The sequence below is a fragment of the Carcharodon carcharias genome, chromosome 6, assembly GCF_017639515.1.
Source record: "Carcharodon carcharias isolate sCarCar2 chromosome 6, sCarCar2.pri, whole genome shotgun sequence".
NCBI lineage: Eukaryota > Metazoa > Chordata > Chondrichthyes > Lamniformes > Lamnidae > Carcharodon > Carcharodon carcharias.
This window is the reverse complement of record NC_054472.1, coordinates 163315036-163333871: the sequence shown is the minus strand read 5'-3', so window position 1 is coordinate 163333871 and position 18836 is coordinate 163315036. Positions and strand designations below refer to the sequence as shown.

At 41.6% G+C, this 18836-nt stretch overlaps 1 protein-coding gene across 3 annotated transcripts in view; it reads left to right on the top strand.

Annotated features, from left to right (window-relative positions):
• Positions 1-18836, top strand: part of LOC121279382 (adhesion G protein-coupled receptor B1-like) — a 188917-nt gene that overhangs the window by 19462 nt on the left and 150619 nt on the right. For all 3 annotated transcript variants that reach the window (XM_041190586.1, XM_041190585.1, XM_041190583.1), the window contains exon 3: positions 12023-12125. In XM_041190586.1, coding sequence (XP_041046520.1) covers positions 12023-12125 — 103 coding nt within the window. The remainder of the gene's footprint in view (positions 1-12022; positions 12126-18836) is intronic.

Below are 18836 nucleotides of genomic sequence, written 5' to 3'. Positions count from 1 at the left end.
TAAACTGCATTGCAACCTATATTCAAAGGGTTATATTGGCTGATATATACAGTCAAAAGGCCTGACATAATTACCAGCTTTTGATCCAGCGGAGAACTTCTTTAAGAAATGACCTACCTAATGCAGCCTATTTCTTTATGGCCTTGACTAAAGGGGTCATTATAAAGAATTTAAATCAATTACCGCTATATAAATGTCACATGTTTTTCATGGCTTGCTGTTCCATATATTCATTTTGGTAGGAAGAATGCGGAGAGACAATATAAAATAAAGGGTAAAGTCTAAAGGGGATGCAGGAGCAGAGGGACCTGGGTGTGTATGTGCATATACCATTGAAGGTGGCAGGACAGGTTGAGAGTGCAGCCAATAAAGAAAAGGCTTTATTAATAGGGGCATAAAGTACAAAAGCAAGGAAGTTATGTTAAACTTATGTAGAACACTGGTTCAGCCTCAACTGGAGTATTGCTTCCAGTTCTGGGTGCCAAACTTTAGGAAGGTTGTGAAGGCATTAGAGAGGGTGCAGAAAAGACTCATGAGACTGGTTCCAGGGATAAGGAACTTCAGTTACGTAGAAAGATTGGAGAAGTTGGCACTGTTTTCCTTGGAGAAGAAAAGGCGAAGAGGAGATTTGATAGAGGTATTCAAAATCATGAGGGATCCAGACAGATAAACAGGGACAAACTGTTGCCACTTGTTTAAGGACTGAGAACAAGAGGGCACAGATTTAAGGTAATTGACAAAAGAAGCAATGGTGACATGAGGAAAAACCTTTTCATGCAGTGAGTGGTTAGGATCTGGAATGCGCTCCCTGAGAATGGAAGCAGGTTGAATCGAGGCATTAGAGAGGTAATTGGATTATTATCTGAAGAGGAAGAATGTGCAGAGCTACGGGGAGAAGGCGGGGAGTGGCACTAGGTGAATTAGTCCTCCTGAGAGCCAGCACAGACACAATGGGCCGAATGACCTCCATGCTGTAACCATTGTGCGATTCTGAGATGAGATGACAAAAAAGCGACTTGCTCTGGTCCCCAACCAGTACTACTCTTGAGTTGATCACTTTGGTCATCCTCATATGTTCAGAGGTCTTCACCACCTAATCTTCCCTCTGTGAAATCAAGTTTGCTGCCTAATGGCACATGGTTTCTGAGATCAAAAATGTTTAATTTGCTACTGTACTTGCTTCAGAAATGTTGCTGTTTGTTTTATTTGTACATTTATTTCCCTTCTCTCCAGTTGTTATTAAAATGAGAAGGCAGTAGAGGACATAATGCGGAATTGCAATGGCTCACTGTCCTTTCCTACTAGGAATATGGTTAAAATTGATTCCAGGTTAATAGGATTTGGGTTTTCTCTCCTCCCTGGCAGCAAGAGTCGCATGTTGAATCAATTTAACCAATTTAAGCCCAGTTGCTACCAAATGAGAACTTGTCGCATAAAACTACATTGGCAATCTCACCCAGAAAGGCTCCAAGGATGGCTGTGAAAGAAGAGATGCTTTTTTTTATATTGAAAGTAGAATGTAAATTGTTGGGAGCGTTTTGAGTAAACTTTATTCTGTATCTTACACATGTTGTATCTAATCTGAATCTGCTTAACATTGATGCTGACTGTTCAAAATGGAAAGATATTCTAGCATTCAAACTAGGAACAGGAGTGGACCAATTGGCCCCTCAAGCCCACTCCGCCATTCAATAAGATCATGGCTTATCTAATTGTGGCCTTAATTCCACTTTCTTTTCAACCCCCCATACCCTTTGACTCCCTTGTCAATCAAGAATATATCGAACGCAGCCTTAAAAATATTCAATGACCCTGTCTCTACCACTCTCTGGAGAAGAGTTCTACACACTCACAACCCTGTGAGAGAAAAAAGTTCTCCTCATCTCCATCTTAAATGGGAGAACCCTTATTTTTAAATTGTGTCCCCAAGTTCTAGTCTCTCCCACAAGGGGAAACATCCTTTCAGCATCCACCCTGTCTAGTTCCCCTCAGGAACTTATATGTTTCAATAAGACTGCCTCTCATTCTTCTGAACTCCAATGGATACAGGCCCAACCTGTCCAACCTTTCCTCAGGATAACCCCCTTATCCCAGGAATCAGTTGAGTGAACCTCCTCTGAACTGCTTCTAATGCAATTATGTCATCTTTTAAATAAGAAGAGCAAAACTGTACACAGTGCTCTAGATGTGTTCTTGCCAATACCCTGTACAACTGTAGCAAAACATCGCTACTTTTATTTTCCATTTTCCTTTCAATAAACAACAACATTCCACTTGTCCAGATCCCTCTGCTCTACAATCAGAGTTCCACAATCTCTTATTTAAATAATATGCTGCTTTCCCGCCGGCATAAAATTCCGCCTCTTATGTCCTCTTCGCAACTTACTTTCCTACCTATTTTTGTGTCATCAGTAAATTTAGCAACCACACATTCAGTCCTGTCATCCAAGTCATTAATATAGATTGTATATAGTTGGAGCCCTAGCACTGATCCCTGTGGCACTCCATACATTACATCTTGCGAACTCGAAAATGGCCCATTTAAGCCTGCTGTCTGTTTCCTGTTAGCTAACCAATCCTTTATCCATGCTAATGTGTTACCCTTTGCACCATGAGCTCTTAGTGTAGTAGCCTTTGATGTGGCACCTTGTCAGATGCCTTCTGGAATTCTAAATGCACCACATACATAGATTCCCTTTATCCACGTTGCTTGTTACTTCATGAAAGAACTCTAATAAATTAACCAAACATTATTTCCCTTTCACAAAACCATGTTGACTCTGCCTGAATGCATTGAGATTTTCTAAGTGTCCCACTATAATCTCCTTAATAATAGTGCCAGCATTTTCCCTATAACAGATGTTAAGCTAACTGACCTGTCGTTTCCTGCTTTCTTCCTCCCTTTTATCTTTTGAATAGAGGAGTTACATTTGCTACTTTCCAATCTGATGGGACCTTTCCAGAATCTAGGTTCTTTTGCAAAACCAAAGCTAATGCATCTACTATCTCAGCAACCACTTATTTTAAGAACCTGGGATGAAGTCCATCAGGACCTGGGGATTTGTCAGCTTTTATTTCTAATAATTCCCTCAGCACCCTTTCCCTGGTGATTGTAATGGTTTTCAATTTCTTTCTCCCTTTCACCTCTTGATTCACACTTGTTTCTGGAATGTTATTTCTATCCGACAAGATGCACTGCAGGAATTCACCAAGGCTTCTTAGGCAGCACCTTCTAAACCTACGAGCACCACCATGTAGATGGACAAGGGCAGCAGACAGTTGGGAACACCACCACCTGGAAGTTCCCCTCCAAGGGGAATACTCACCATTCTGATTTGGAAATATATTGTTGTTCCTTCACTGTCGCTGGGTCAAAACCTTGGAACTCCCTCCCTAACAACACTGTGTGTGTACCTACACCTCAGGGACTGCAGCAGTTCAAGAAGGCAGCTCACCACCCTTTTTCTCAAGGGCAATTACAGATGGGCAATAAATGCTGCTTTTGCCAGGGATGCCTACACCCCATGAATGAATTTTAAAAATCCTCAGCAATGAAGACAACTGCAAAATATCTGTTCAATTCACCTGCCATGTACTATTGAATATTCATGTCCCAACTTTTGTCATCTTGCAGCCATGTCTCTGTAATGGCTTTCAGAGCATACATATTTATTTATTTCTATTTGAAATAAATGTCTAGCACGATCGTCAGCATGTATGGCACGAATGGTTCTCGGAAGTGGAAAAACTCTCTCAAAAAATAAATGATAAACAGAGTGAGCACTCCAGGCCAAACTTGGTTAGAATAAATTCTATTGAGAGAAGACTTCTTTTAAAGTAACGAGTAGAATTTTGATCCTTACTACAGGGGCTCTCTGGAATGGTCACTTCTGGTATATTGTTGTGAAAAAGATGACTTACAAAATTCATTATTAATCCTAAAGTTTTCTGAACGTTTAATTAGTTTGAATTAATTTAATTAGGTAAGATTATTTTTTATATATTACCCACATTGATTATAATCTAATTAATAACTGCTTCCTGGCCTATTAGGCTCTGATTCTTAGAACAGGTACAAGATCAGTAGAATTAAAGTGACTCCAGGGTCCAATAAGGTGATTCACATCATTGCAGTCTGACAACTCCTGCTTCATTTATTGGTGGAAGACCTGTACAACAGAGCAAAATGTGCTCTTCACATTACTATTTTAAAGAGAAAAAAATTGCATTGCAATTATTTTGTTCTATTTCAAGGAATCAATCTAAGTCACTGAAGTTAAGGACTTGGTGTGGGATAGAATATCAGGAGTTGAGTTTTGGATAGCTGAAGTTTATGAAGGGTGCAAAGTGGGAAACTAGCCTGGCGAATATTGAATAAATTGAAACAAAAGCAAAATACTTTGGATGCTGGAATGTTGTAATAAAAATGAAAATGCTGGAACATGCTCAATAGCAAGGGTGGCAGCATCTGTTGAGAGAGAGAAACAAAGTTAACAGCTGGGATTTAGATCCCGTGAAGAGGTTCCCCTGCACTGGTTGGGGAATCAGTGGCAGCCCCGTGTCATTTCTGTGGTGGAGGCCCGATGCAATTAACTGCCCCATTGGGCACTTAACTGGGCAGCCTCAGGCCTTCCATGGGATTTCGGATCCTGGGGACGGATATCCCCTAGTGAAAAGCCAGCAGCTCTCTATTGCTCTAGGCCCAGCCCAAGTTCACCGCTGAATCCAAGATCACAGCTGAGTGGAGACAGGATGGGGGTCGGAGGTTGCCAGAGAGGAGGGTGTTGGAGGCATCAGAGGTAAGGGCAGGTACGTAGCTTTGAGTGCCACCCCCTTCCTAATGCTGGGTCCCAAGATTGGGCACTGAGTGCCTGACAACATGGGACCCACTACAAGGCCACAGGCAAACCTCACAAGGTTTGTTTTGTGGACTTCAGGATGCACATGCGACTCCCATTAAATCCCTGAGTCACCACTGAATTCCAGTGGGCTCAGAAATAATTGGTGTCAAGTGCCTCATGATGGGATCCTACATCAGGCCCTTCCTGCCCCCATCTTAATTGGGGCCAGTTTCCCTGACGCCAGGAACCCAGTGTGGGTTCTCCTGCCTGATCCCCCGGCATCCACTACCCCTGCCAGCATGTACGCTCCAGTGGGTTCAATTACATTGTGCCCAATGTATCAAATCAATGAACTTTCTTCAGAATAGGGAAAAGTTAGAGATGTAACAGGTTTAAAGCAAGTGAAATAGGAGGTGGTGGGGAGAAAAAACTGAAAGGAAGGTCTGTGATAGGTTGGAAGTCAGGAGAGATTCAGTGACAAAAGAGGTAATGGTGCAAGGCCAAAGAGAGAAGTAATGGGACAAGTAAAGAAACAAAAGATGTGCCTTGCGGTGGTGTGAATAGCAGGATAATGAATAGCTGCTGCCTGAAAGCAAAAACAATGAAAAAAGAAAGAAACAAGAGACAAGAAAAGTAAAGAAAAAGGAAACAAAATGGGACAGAGGTTACAATCTAAAATTGTTGAACTCAATGCAGTGAATACAGTATACTAAATTGAAAGAAGAATAAGTAAATTGTCGTCATCTGGAAGGAGTGTTGGGGCCTTGGAAGGAGAGATGGGGGGGGGGGTAAATGGGCAGGTGTTGCATCTCCTGCACTTACAACAGAAAGCTACTCATGATGTGATCTCTGTGTCGGGGAAGCTGAACACAGACTGGGTGATCGCTCTGTAGAATGCCTTTGTTCAGTCTGCAAGCATGCCCGGAAATTCCTGTCATCTGTTGTTTTAATTCCCACCTTGTTCCAGCTCTGACTTTTCTGTTCTCTGCCTGCTGCAGTGTTCCAGTGAAGCTCAGCCCAAGCTCAAGGAACAGAGCCACATCCTTCAAATGGGCATTTCTGGTCTCGACGTTGAGTTCAACAATTTAATTTTATAACCTCTGCCCATTTGTTTCCTTTTTGTTGTGTTTTTTTTTCATCTCTTGTTTCTTTATCCTTTTCTTTTTGCTTCCGGACGGCAGCTGTTCATCATCCTGCCACTCACACCTCCTCTAGGCACATCTTTTGTTTCTTCACCTGGCCCATTACCTCTCCCTTTGGCCTTGCACTATCATCTTTTTTGTCATTTAACCTCTCCTGCCTTCCATCCTATCGCAGACCTTCCATTTTGCCTTTTCCCGCCCTCCCCCATTTGACTTGCATAAAATCAGGTACCTCTCAAAGTGTTTCCAGCCCAATAGAAAGCCAGCCTGAAACGCTAACTGTCTCTCTGCAGATGCTACCAGAACTGCTTAGTATTTTCAGCATTTTCTGCTTTTATTGGATTAGTTGAATCTTGAGCTGGCAAAGGCATGAATTTATGTTTCAGTGGTCATTTGGCTGAGTTAGGGGCAGAGGTGGGCAATGTTGAAAAAGTGGCCTTTATATTGGAGAATAGCTAAAGTCAGAAACTCAGCTTAGGGTCAAACAGTATATGAAAAGTTGAAAATAACTTTATTTAGCTTGAGACAATGTCTGAGGAGAGAGAACACAGTTGATGGCGAGGTTACATAGTTTATGGTGGGGGCCAAAGACAATTGATTTGTTCTTCCCAGTGTTTAGTTAGAGTAATTACAACTCATCTAAGACCAGGTGCCAGGCATGCAGCCTGATATTCATTAATAGGAATTTTCAGGCTGCAATTTACACTGTTGGAATCTTAACCAGGAAATGTATGCTGAGATCACAGCCTCAGCTTGCCTGGTGGAGTGTAAGTGATATTATGAACCTGGTTGTCTGGGAGCGGAGTGAAACTCAAATATGGGCAGCAGCCCCTTTTCTGAAGCATTGATCGAGCATTACCTTAAATATATCTGTGGGCATGTCTCTGGTGGGCTGGGTTAACTTGCCCTCACACTCAAGGAGAATATATCTCCAGGGAATAAACTAGAGTAAAACATAATGAAAGGGTGAAAAAGAAATGGGGAGCCACGATGAAATCTAATAGTAAAGCACTAGTAATTTTTACTTTGACAAACCATCATTTTTATTTGGAAATTTGCTATAATAGTTTTTACTTAGACTAGTGCAGCAAAAAAAAACATCTTTACAGGTATTCTTGGTTGAATAAATGCAAGTAATGTCATTCAACTACTAATAGGCTGCCCAATACAGATCTAAAATAGAGGTTTTCCCTCAGTCTCAAAGATACATTTCTGCTCCCCTCTGGGACCTCTCTTTTCAGTGGAGACCATGCTGAGCAGGACTTTGTTGTGTATATCTGTCCAACTGAAGCCTTTAAGCAGGTTTTTGGACATTGATTGGTTTCTTGTTTGACCTGTTACTCCACCCCATATAATTTGAAGTGTGTGCAGCTGGCTGAACGTTTGTTAGTGAAGAGAAAGTTACCCTCTCAAACAGTGGGTGTACAATGTATTTTTCACTGGGAGAGGCGAGGAGGCAAACCCCTCTGTCACAAATCAAAACCTAGCAGTCTTTTATATTTCAAATATAACTCTCGCACAGCAGTTGTATATTTTGACAGATGGATGTCTTGTTGGTTTAGTCAAGCCAGGGATGGCTCAACAGATAGTGAGTTTGAGTTTTGAGAGGCTCCAACACAGATTGTACAAGTGTTGAAATCAATACCAAAGGTCAAAGTTACATTGATCCAGGCAGGAGATGTAGGAGGGAGATTATCAGTATCAAGGATTAGACTAGAAAGGCAGAAAATTGGTTTGGAGATTGGAAATAAAATAGGCTCCAGAAAGGGTGAAAATCTGCTGAACCAGTTCTGTCCTTGAGTTCCTAAATTGGAACGATGATTTCAATTATGTATTTTGGGGAAGAGGACCTAACATGGAGACAGAGCATTGATATAATTATATTGTGGGATGCAATGTGAGCTACAAAATAATCCTATGAGTAATCTATAAGTTCAATGTCAGAGGCAACTTGCAGTACAACAAAGCCTTTGGCTCTGTTACAAAGATGTATCGGTATACATTTGGTGTAGTTATATCCATGTATGATCATATCATTCAGAACAGTTTAAAGATTGCACCTCAGCCTTCCTAGGCTTTATGTTTTTAAACCATATTGTGAACCAGTACATTTACCTGCTGAACTATAGCTTATTACTCCTTTAACAAAATGCTTATAATATATTCTAAATAAATATGTTTAACGAAAGGCAAGATTTTCATACCTGTAAAAGCTAAGAGCACATAAAGTAACTACTTGAACACATTGGTGTTCTTCACTGCTTCTTTCTACTTCTGTGAATAGTAAACTGCTCATTGATTGAAAACCTGAACCATGTTTATGAAAGCTGAGGGTCATTCACCCAGCCCTTAGATTAAAGTCCTTGACTCTGAATGTTTTACTTTGAAACTCTGTTGTAGTTGACATTTACTCTGTATAATCAGTAAACCAACCATTTATTTGGAAGTCAAATCCATCACGATTGAAACCAATATAGAGTTAGTTCGCCCCGAGATTGACTAGTTTATTTCTTTTTAACTGAAGTTGAAATGAAGTTAAAAGGTCATTTGTAATCCAAAAAAAAAGATTTACTATGAATATTGGAAACTGTAGATTTTGAAATTGTCATCAACCAACCATGTTTGTGATATTCATGGCAGCACAATATTTATTGGAGATTGTGATTCAGGACCTTGGAGAGAGAGAGAGGGAAGCACACTTCAAAATATTTCTGGTCCAAGTGAATGTACCTTATGCTGCTGAACTTTAAATATTCCCCTCAGTCTTCAACCTACAGTGACAACATCCCATCCCCACCCCTTCCAGGCACCCCTGCCCCACTCCCTCAGCCCCCAGATCATCCTATACTGTGAAGCTCGACTTCTTGCTACAATATGGTTACTGCTCACCCCCTGGTCTATTGACAAGCAAAATGGCTATTTTTCACATGTGAGTCTAGTGATTGTCAACAGGCTATTTGACTGCAGGAGCATCTCAGCTGAAGCTGATCCTGATCTCACCCAAATTTCACATGTGCACACTTGTAGTAAATTAGGATTCATAATTCTTCCCTAACTCAAAGATGTTGGGGTCAGTTACGGTACCTCTGTCACCACTCTAGCTCAGCTCAGGGACCAAATTTGAAACCTTCCTGAGTTCTATAGTTTATATGGCACAAATTGCTTTGCCCATCCAAGTTATTGGAGAGCCAAGTATGTAACCTTCATTCACTTGTGTTGCCATGACAGAATTCTTATGGTTGAGGTAAAGGAAGATGTGTCCCAATGTCTATGCAAGGATGAGCTGAGATTTGGCAATCCTGTGGCCAGAAGTGTTAAAAAGACTTTCAAGATTACTTTTCCCACTGGGAGAGTCCACTATAACATCTGTGTCCCTCAGTTGCTCTCCAAAACGCTGGGCAACTAGCCTTGCTTTAATCTTACAAGTCTCATCTGCAGGACCTTTTCCATACAAAGCTGTCTATGCGATGAGGCTGGCTGTCCCCTATCTGATGCTTCAGAATAAACTCCAAATTCCATCCAACTAATTCCTTTTGTTTTGCCTGTCTGATTAGTTTACCCTTTAGTTTATTGGCAGCCACCAAAATCCTCACAGTCATGAGGATGTCTGATTCTAGTCCTATATTGAGACTGTTCTGTGGCCCTCCTTTCATTGTGTAATCTATTTGAGCTGCAGCATCTGCTTGCACTTTGATTTCTTTTGGGACAACTACTGTAAGATCTCTCTCTCGCATGAGCAGAAACTCGTTCACAGGCATCTAACACTGCACAGTTAAATAACTCTGTGACTAATACATTCATCACTGGAATAGAAGTTCTAGTGACTAGTACAATTCCTTCAGTCTGATCATCATCTTCAGCCTCTGAATTTTCTGTGTCATGCATCACTTCAAGAACTCTGCCGTTCCACTTAGGGCAGCTCACAGCGTAATGATGTTTTGAGTCACACCTGAAGCACCTGTTAAATGTTCCCCAGGTATTCCTGGGATTCATTCGCCTGTTGCTGCCCCAATCCTGCCGTCTGCTGTGAAAATACTTTCATCCTCGTTCCTTTTATCTGTAACTCTTCCTTTGTACTGGTGCTTGCATCCAGATTCTGGATGATCTAGAAACGCTGCAATCCTAGAATCCTCCATCCTTTATGACGGTGTAGATGCTGCTGGATCAAGGCCGCTGGAAATGACTGCTTCCCTTTGATTTGTTTCAGGACAGTGGACAGCTACTCTAGAAGGGAGTCACTTTTCTGAGAACTGAGCCCCAGTTCAGACCTGTCTGTATGTGACACCTTCGCACAATCCAGTAATTTAACTGCAAGAACTGAACAAGGAATCTCTGAGTTGAATTCCTGTGGTCTTTTATACAGTCTGCTGAAGTCCGAAATATATTCCTCCATGGAATCTCTGTCTATCTTTTGAAATCTATCAAAGTCTGACCACATCTTGTAGCCATTCAATAGATCATCTCTGCTAAATTTCATCCATGAAACCTAATAAAAGAATCAAACTTTCCTCAGTATCCATCTGACTGGCTTCCAGCTTACAAGATTTGTTTGGAAGCAACAATGCCAAGGCCATATCTTGTTTCCTCTTCAGTAGGAATGTAACTCTTGTCCACATATCCACTTAATTCTTAAACTGGTCATAAGGTTCAGACTCTGAGAACATTGGTGGGTAATCATACCCATTCTTCATAAAAGCTACTCAGGTTGTAAACTTCTGTCTTAACAAAAAATTCTTACTTTCCAACCTTCACCATGCTAAACTTTTTAACAGCCAGTTGGTGAAAGAAGAGCCCAGGGGCCAATTTTTACTCAGTTTTAGACTTATTCACATAGTGAGCTGTTACAAAAGAATAACTGCTAACTCTAGAGTCCCCCCCAACAGTGTCAGTAAGTGCCTTTTTATCCTATTTGGATTAGAACAATAAAATAAACAAATGAAATAACAATGACGCAAACTAATTAACAGCCCCTTAAAGGGGCACTGTAACAAAAAACCTCCAAAACTTTAAGGGAAACTTAAATTAAATTAAACTAACATCCCTGGGGTTGATGATGCACTTCAGCCCCTGTGGTGTCATCAGTTGCGGAAGGCCTCAAGCATACCAGCAGACAGAGATTTCCAATCAGTTGTGTGGCAGAGTGAATGTGGAGCATGGTGATGTGAGCAGCCTCTGCTAGCAGCAACAGTACCTGGTCCCCCATCCGAATACTAACCAGGCCTGAGTCTGCATGGCTCCTGAGATTAAACAAGATTGGGCATTTTCAGGTTAGCACGGCTATAGCCAATTGCTTTTTTATACTCTATTGAGTAAATCAGTAAAAAAAATAAACTAATAACCAATAATAAAAACAGAATCTCAGTAGGCCTGTCAGTATCTGTGGAGAGAGGAACGGGGGCTGGGATTTTCCGGTCCCACCCACTGTGGGTTGGTCCGTCACATTTTTCGTTCCACCTGCGATGAATACGGTCGTGTGCGGGACTGGAAAATCCTGGCCTGAGTCAGCGTTTCGAGTCCAATACGATCCTTCTTTGGAACCCGGAGTTCTGAAGAAGAGTCATATTGGACTCGAAACGTTAACTCTGTTTCTTTCTCCACAGGTTCTGCCAGGTCTACTGAGTCTTTCCAGCATTTCCTGTTTTAATTTCAGATTTCCAGCATCCACAGTATTTTGCTTTTAAATTAATAACCAAGTTAACAGTCCCTTAGACAGAAAGACAAAACTTTAAAGGAAACTTAGCAAATTAAATTAAAATGTCATTTCTGGGGCTGATGATGCACTCCAGCCCCTGCGGTCATGAAAGGCCTTAAGTGGACATCGTGTGCTCCTTTTCTAGAGACACCCAGGTGCGAATGTAGCCGTGGAATAGGGACAGACAGTCTGGTTGAACAAAAGTGCCTCTTTTTCTGTGCACAAGTAATTATCCAATGAATGCCACCCCCCCCCACCTCTCCAACCTGAAGATGCTTAACCTTAATTTATACAATTAGCAAAGTAATGTCATAGATTGTAACTTTTGTTTCTAATGTACATTGCAGGTACATTCGGTCAGAACGGTCGGTAATTTTAATAAACTTCTGCCTGTCAATCATTTCATCAAATGCTCTCATCCTGATAGGACAAACTCAGACAAGAAATAAGGTAAGTGGTTGATTTTTAACGTCATGCACTGTGTGTGCATGTTATTTAGCAGGCATGCATCTGGGTGTTTTAACCTTAACATTTTCACTCTAAAGAGATTCAAGATATGATGAAGGCAGTTAGAAAACTGAAATCTGAGCAAATAATTGTGGTTTATTCATAACTGCGGCTATCAGCCTTGGTTCGATTGGTTGTAGGTTCAAGTTCCTCTGAAGAGTCTTCGGCACATAATCTATACTGGCACTTCAGTGCAGTACTGAGGGACTGCTACGCTGTTGAACCTGCTGGAGATGTTAAACTGAGGCCTTGTCTTCCCTCTCAGGTGAATGCAAAAGACCCCAAGGTACTATTTGAAGAAGAGCAAATGTTTCCCAACATTTATCCCTCAAGCAACACCTAAAGCAGATGATCTAGTCATTATTTCTTTGCTGTTTTGCAAATTGGCTGCTGTGTTTCCAACATTCCAACAGTGACTGCACTTGGGCTGTGAAGCACTTCGGAGTGTCCTGGGATCATGAAAAGCACTTTACAGATGCAAATTCTTTCTTTAGTTTCCCTTTAAAAGAAAGGCTTGCATTCTCAAAGTGCTTTATCAGGACTCAGAAACATCTCAGAGCATTTCACACGCACTGAATTACTTTGGAATAGTGCAATAACTGTTCTTACGTTGGCATAGGTGGAACACATTTTGCTTGCAGCAAGACTTAACAGCAATCGGCTGAATCACCAATGACCATTTTTTTAAATTAATGTTGCTTGTAGGAGAAATCCTGCTCTTTAGAGAGTGGCAGAGGACCTTACACTTCTACTTAAATCAGCAGAACATGGTTTTCATTTGATAGCTGTCTCAAAGGACAGTGCATTTGACAATATGACACTGGGAAAGTCAGCCAGTTTTGTGCTCCAGTCTTGGAATACATCATTCTTGTTCCAAGGCAGCTGAGCCAAGCTGACATTTTTAATGCCATTGGCTCCTTTTGTTTTTTTAAATTTAAACTTGGTGCTGCAAAAATGTATCAAATGTACACTAAACATTCAGCATGGTCCAAATCCTGAAATGATAGGGACTCTAACTAAAACATTGATGTATTAGAAGTAGAAACACAAGATTTGTAAGATGTTTCACCGAATTGCCCAAAACAAAAAAAAGTGTGAGAGCAACAAATTGAGATCACCAAACATGTTAAGTCCAAGAATAAAGAGAATTTCCTGTTTTTATTTCAGATTATCAGTAACTGCAGAATTTTTTTCTTGTCTACAAGATAAGCACTTGGAGAAGTTTTCAGTTTGCATGCTATATTCCTGAAAACAGTATTACAGTAATTCAAGGCATGATATGCTAAGTACATAGCATAATGTAATGTAATAAAATATGAAACTACTCCAATGTTGCATTTTTTAACTTCGATATTAAGTATATAAATTGAAACAGAAGGTCCAAATTTAAGACATTTGGGACTAGAAATTGGATTGCTCGGTGCACGTTTTCCAGGCAAAGAAAGGGGGCTGATTGTCCAATATCACTTGGCGGAATCTTGCCCTTTGTATATGGCAGTGACAGGCCCACCAATAGACATTGAACTGTGCTGTTTTCCTGCATATCTATAAGCTGCTTGAATTTAATGCTATAATGCTATGCCTGGAGCCATCTGCCATACTGGACAGAAACACGTTGGAACTCGTGCAAGGGAAGCTCCTCCGACTGTTCTCATTTGTTTCCACAGTGGCCCAACCTTAAAGTGATTGCTGAAACTTGTGGAAAAAACACATGGATAAGGACTCCAGTTGCTATCTAATGATGCAGGAGATCACATGGCCCCCTTGTCCATTCATTGAGGCACCATGGTTGTTGCCATTGCTTGGATGGCACCCAAAACAGTGTACAACTTTCCAGGCCTTGATTCCTGCTTATTCTTCCCACCTAATTCCTTCATTCTCTCATCTATCTATATTATTTGAACTAATTTTTACTTTTAACTAATGTATACTCTCTATACATTTTTTGAATTCATTCTTGAGATGTGAGATGCGCTAGCAAGGCCAGCATTTATTGCCCTTGAGCTGCCTCTAACTGAGTGGTTAGCTTGGGCTATTTCAGAGGGCAGTTAAGAGTCAAACACATGGTGTGGATCTGTAGTCACATGCAGGCCAACCAGGTAATGCAGATTTGCCTCCCCTTAATGTGTCAGATGGGTTTTTATGAGATTCCAATAGTTTCATGGTCACTATTGATAAGAGTAATATTTTAGAACTATAGAGTTATACAGCGCATAAACAGGCCCTACGCCCGTTGTGCCTGTGCCGGCCATCAAGTACCTATCTATTCTAATCTCATTTTCCAGCACTTAGTCCATAGCCCTGTATGCTATGACGTTTCAAGTGCTCATCTAAATACTTCTTAAATGTTGTGAGGGTTCCTGCCCCTACCATCCTCCCAGGCAGTGAGTTCCACATTCCAACCACCCTCCAGGTGAAAAGATTTTTCCTTAAATCCCCACTAAACTTCTTGCCCCTTATCTTAAACCTATGCCCCCTGGTTATTGATACCTCCGCTAAGGGGAGAAGTTTCTTCCTATCTACCCTATCTGTGTCCCCTATGAAGCCCATGTAGGCTACGTCAACTGCACTATCCTCATCTACACAACTAGTCGCCTCCTCGAAAAACGTATCCAAATTTGTTAGACATGATCCCCCCCGACGAAGCCATGCTGACTATCCCTGATAACCCCTGCCTCCCCAAGTGGAGATTAATCCTGTTCCTCAGAATTTTTCCCAATAGTTTCCCTACCATTGATTTTAAACTCACTGGCCCGTAATTACCCGGTTTATTCCTACTACCCTTCTATGGTTTATTCCAGATTAATTATTGTCTTAAAGATGTAATTAACGAAATGCAAATTCTCCCAACTGCTGTAGTGGGATTTGAAACTTATGTTACTGGACGATGTGTCCAGACCACTGGATTACTAGTCCAGCAACATTGCCATTATGTTACCACCCCCCTCCTCAAACATCAGTTGTTCTATCTTCTTTTATCTTCAAGCTGTCTTCAAGCTGTTTTCTTTGGCATCTCTGATTTCACTGTCCTCCTGAGAGATAGATCTTGGATTAAAAAGCTTAGGCTATGATTGCCTAAAAACTAGCCCTGGAGGTCATTTTGTTGCCTCATTGAATGCTTGAATCTGACAAGAATTTATGAGTCAAATTGAAATTGCAATCCTCAAGAGTAACATTGAAATGGAAGTTGTCTCGTCTGCAATACGAGTAGCCCAGTCAGACTTGGATGAGCTAACTCATAAGTCGGCCAGTTAGGGTTATATACACATGACTTGCTCATCAAACACATTCATATTACATACAGGAAGTAATTCTGCACACCCAGTGGCAGAGATGTGCACCAGGGAATATAGTTTAGTAATCTTATCTCCATTTGCTCCCAGAATGAGAGATTTGAGCCTCAAAAAGTCAATAAGCTGTCCTTTTCAAATATTAACTGATTTATTGTTGCGCATTTCCAGTAAAATACCTTCAGTTCTGTTTAAAGAGCTCCTTTCTATTGAATAGCTGATTTCATTGTTGAAGTCTGCAATTTCTCATTCCATCTTTCACATTTCTGCCCTATTTTCCCCTCTCAGGAGAGGAGGGTACTTTTAAAATTCTGTCATGGGATGTAAGGTCATTGGCAAGGCCAGTATTTGTTGCCCTTCTCTACTTGTCTCTGAGAAGGTGGTGCTGAGCTACCTTCTTGAACAGCTGTAGTCCACGTGGATTAGGTTAACCCACAGTGCTGTTAGGAAGCAAATTCCATGATCTTAACTCAGCAACAGTCAAAGAATGGGAATATAGTTCCAAGTCAGGATGTGTGTGGCTTGATGGGGAACTTGCAGATGGTGGTGTTCCCTTGCATCTGTTGCCCTTGTCCTTCTAGGTTGTAGAGGTTGTGGCTTTGGAGGATGGTATCACAGAACTATTACAGTGCAGAAGGAGACCATTTGACCCATCGTGTCTATTGAAAGTGCCTTGGTGAGTTGCCGCAGTGCATCTTGTATATGGTACGCACTGCGGCCACTGTGTGTCGGTGATGGAGAGAGTGAATGATTAAGGTGGTGAATGGGGTGCTGAAAAAGCGGACTGCTTTATTCTGGATGGTGTTGAGATTCTTGAATGTTGTTGGGGCCGTACTCGTCCAGGCAAGTGGAGAGCATTCCATCGCATTCCTGACTTGTGCCTTGCAGCTGGTGGACAGGCTTTGGGGAATCTGGAAGTGAATAGCCTGCTGCAGAATTCCCAGCCTCTGACCTGTTGTTGTGGCCACAGTATTTATATGGTCCAGTTCAGCTTTTGGTCAATAGTAACCCCGAGGATGTTGATGGTGGGGAATTCTTGGTAATGCCATTGAATGTTGTGGAGAGATGTTTGTTGAAGATTGTCATTGCCTGGCACTTATGTGGCACAGATTTTACTTATCACTTGTCAGCCCAAGCCTGAATGTTGTCCAGGTCTTGCTGCATATGGACATGGGCTGTTTCAGTGTCTGAGGAGTCATGAATGTTGCTGAATATTGTGCAGTCATCAGCGAACATCCTCAGTCCTGACCTTATGATGGAGGGAAGGTCATTGATGAAGCATTGATGATGGTTGGGCCTATGTCACTGTCCCACAGAACTCCTGCAGCAATGCCCTGAGGCTGAGATGATTGGTCCTCTTCCTTTGTGTGAGGTTTGACTTGAACAGAGTTTTCTTTCTCATTCTCAATGACTTCAGATTTCCTAGGGCTCCTTGATACCACACTTGGTCAAATGCTGCCTGTATGTCAAGGGCAGTCACTCTCACCACACCTCTGGAGTTCAGCTGTTTTGTCCATGTTTAGACTAAGGCTGTAATGAGGCCAGGAGCTGAGTGGCCCTGGCAGAACCCAAACTGAACGTCAGTGAGCGGGTTATTGCTAAGCAAGTGCTGCAATATTGATGACCTCTTCCAGCACTTTGCTGACGATGGAGAATAGACTATTGGCCAGTAATTGGCCAGATTGGATTTACCCTGCTTTTGTGGACTGGACATATTTGGGCAATTTTCCACCTTGCTGGGTAGATGCCAGTTTTGTAGACTGGCAGTTCTCTAGCACCATGACCAAACCTCCAATCTCCATGCACAAGCAAAAATGGTGAATGTTAGCAGATGGTTTGGCCATCTCACGCAGTATCAGTTCACACTTGCTTTCCAACAGAGGCCTGGTGAATGAAAGAAGGAGAAAGAACTTGCCCCCATCAAGCCCCTTTCACAACTTCAGGATATTCAAATATGCTTTAGGTCCAATGAAGTCATTTTTGAAGTACAGTCACTGTTTAATGAAGAGAAGCATGGTAAGCAATTTGTGCGCAGCAGGACCCCACAAATGTCAAAGAGATAAATGACTATTCAAACTGTTTTAGTTGATTGAGTGATAGCTATTAGAGTCATGGGGTGGAATTTTACAAGGCCATAAAATGCAGTGAGCTGTTCAATAGTCCATTGACTTCAGTGGGACTGGAAAATCCTGCCAGCAGGTGGGGCCATAAAATTCCGCCATGAATTGTCCTTCTCCTGTGCTATAACCAATCAGCCTGCTGCATTCATGCCAGCAAGAGCAACTTAGCTAGTCCCACCTCCCAATCCCTCACCCCTTTCGTTGCAGCCCTGCAGAGCTTGTCTCTTCAGCTGCTTATCCAATTCCCTATATCAAAAGCCATGACTGAGCCTGCCTGCACTCCACTCTCAGGTGGTGCATTCCAGATCCTAACCTCTCGCTGGATAAAAAAGCATGGTGGAGGCAGATACGACCAAGGCTTTCATAACAAAATTGGATAAGTACCTTAAGAGGGAACACTTGCGGGGCCATGGGAAAAGCTTGGGGAGTGTGACTAGCTGAGTTTCCTTGCAGACGGCTGGCATTGTTGGCTTCCTTCCATGTTGTAACCATTCTATGATGCTATGTACTAGCAAGGATTGACTTTTTATTAAAATGCTATTGGTGATCTTAAAATATGGTCAACCTGGTGATTGTTATCATATCTTGATAATCCCGAACCATATTAATTGAGATGACAGATGGATTAAGAGGATTAGAGGCTATTGCATGCATTTCATTTGACAGAAAAGGCTTCTATTTCCCCAAAGAGATTACATGAGCAATGGGACACTGCTGCAATTCTTCGAAATTTTTGATGCAATTTTAAATCTGTAGAAGTCATACAGGACTATTCAGGGTATAGCCAGCAAGCCAAGTCTCTCTTGCTCCCATTTTCCAGAATTCCTGTTCCATTTTATGCTCCACATTTATAAACTCTGAGCCAGTTGTTTTCCTTAGCCTAAAGAATCTAGTTTCGGATGCCTAAAGCACTGAGTGGAGCTAATCCACTGCCAATTTCACCTTGAGACAGCTGTATTTTTGTGAATGAATGATTTTGGCTATGGTACAAAGCCAACTGGCCAATTTCATCTGCAATTCAGAGTGCCTCATCTAAGCGTAATATTTATTGGCAAATTGATGTGTTTGTCAGGATTCAGCTGTGTAAGCAGACCATAACCAAGGTTTTTTTTTTAATTTAGTACTGGTAAAATTACTGCTAATGAATGAAAGTCTTGAGTTGAAGCACTTACTGTAAAACAGGACCCTGTTCTGCAATGTTAGCCAATTTTATCTTTCACTTGCTTCATTCATTCACTACCTCT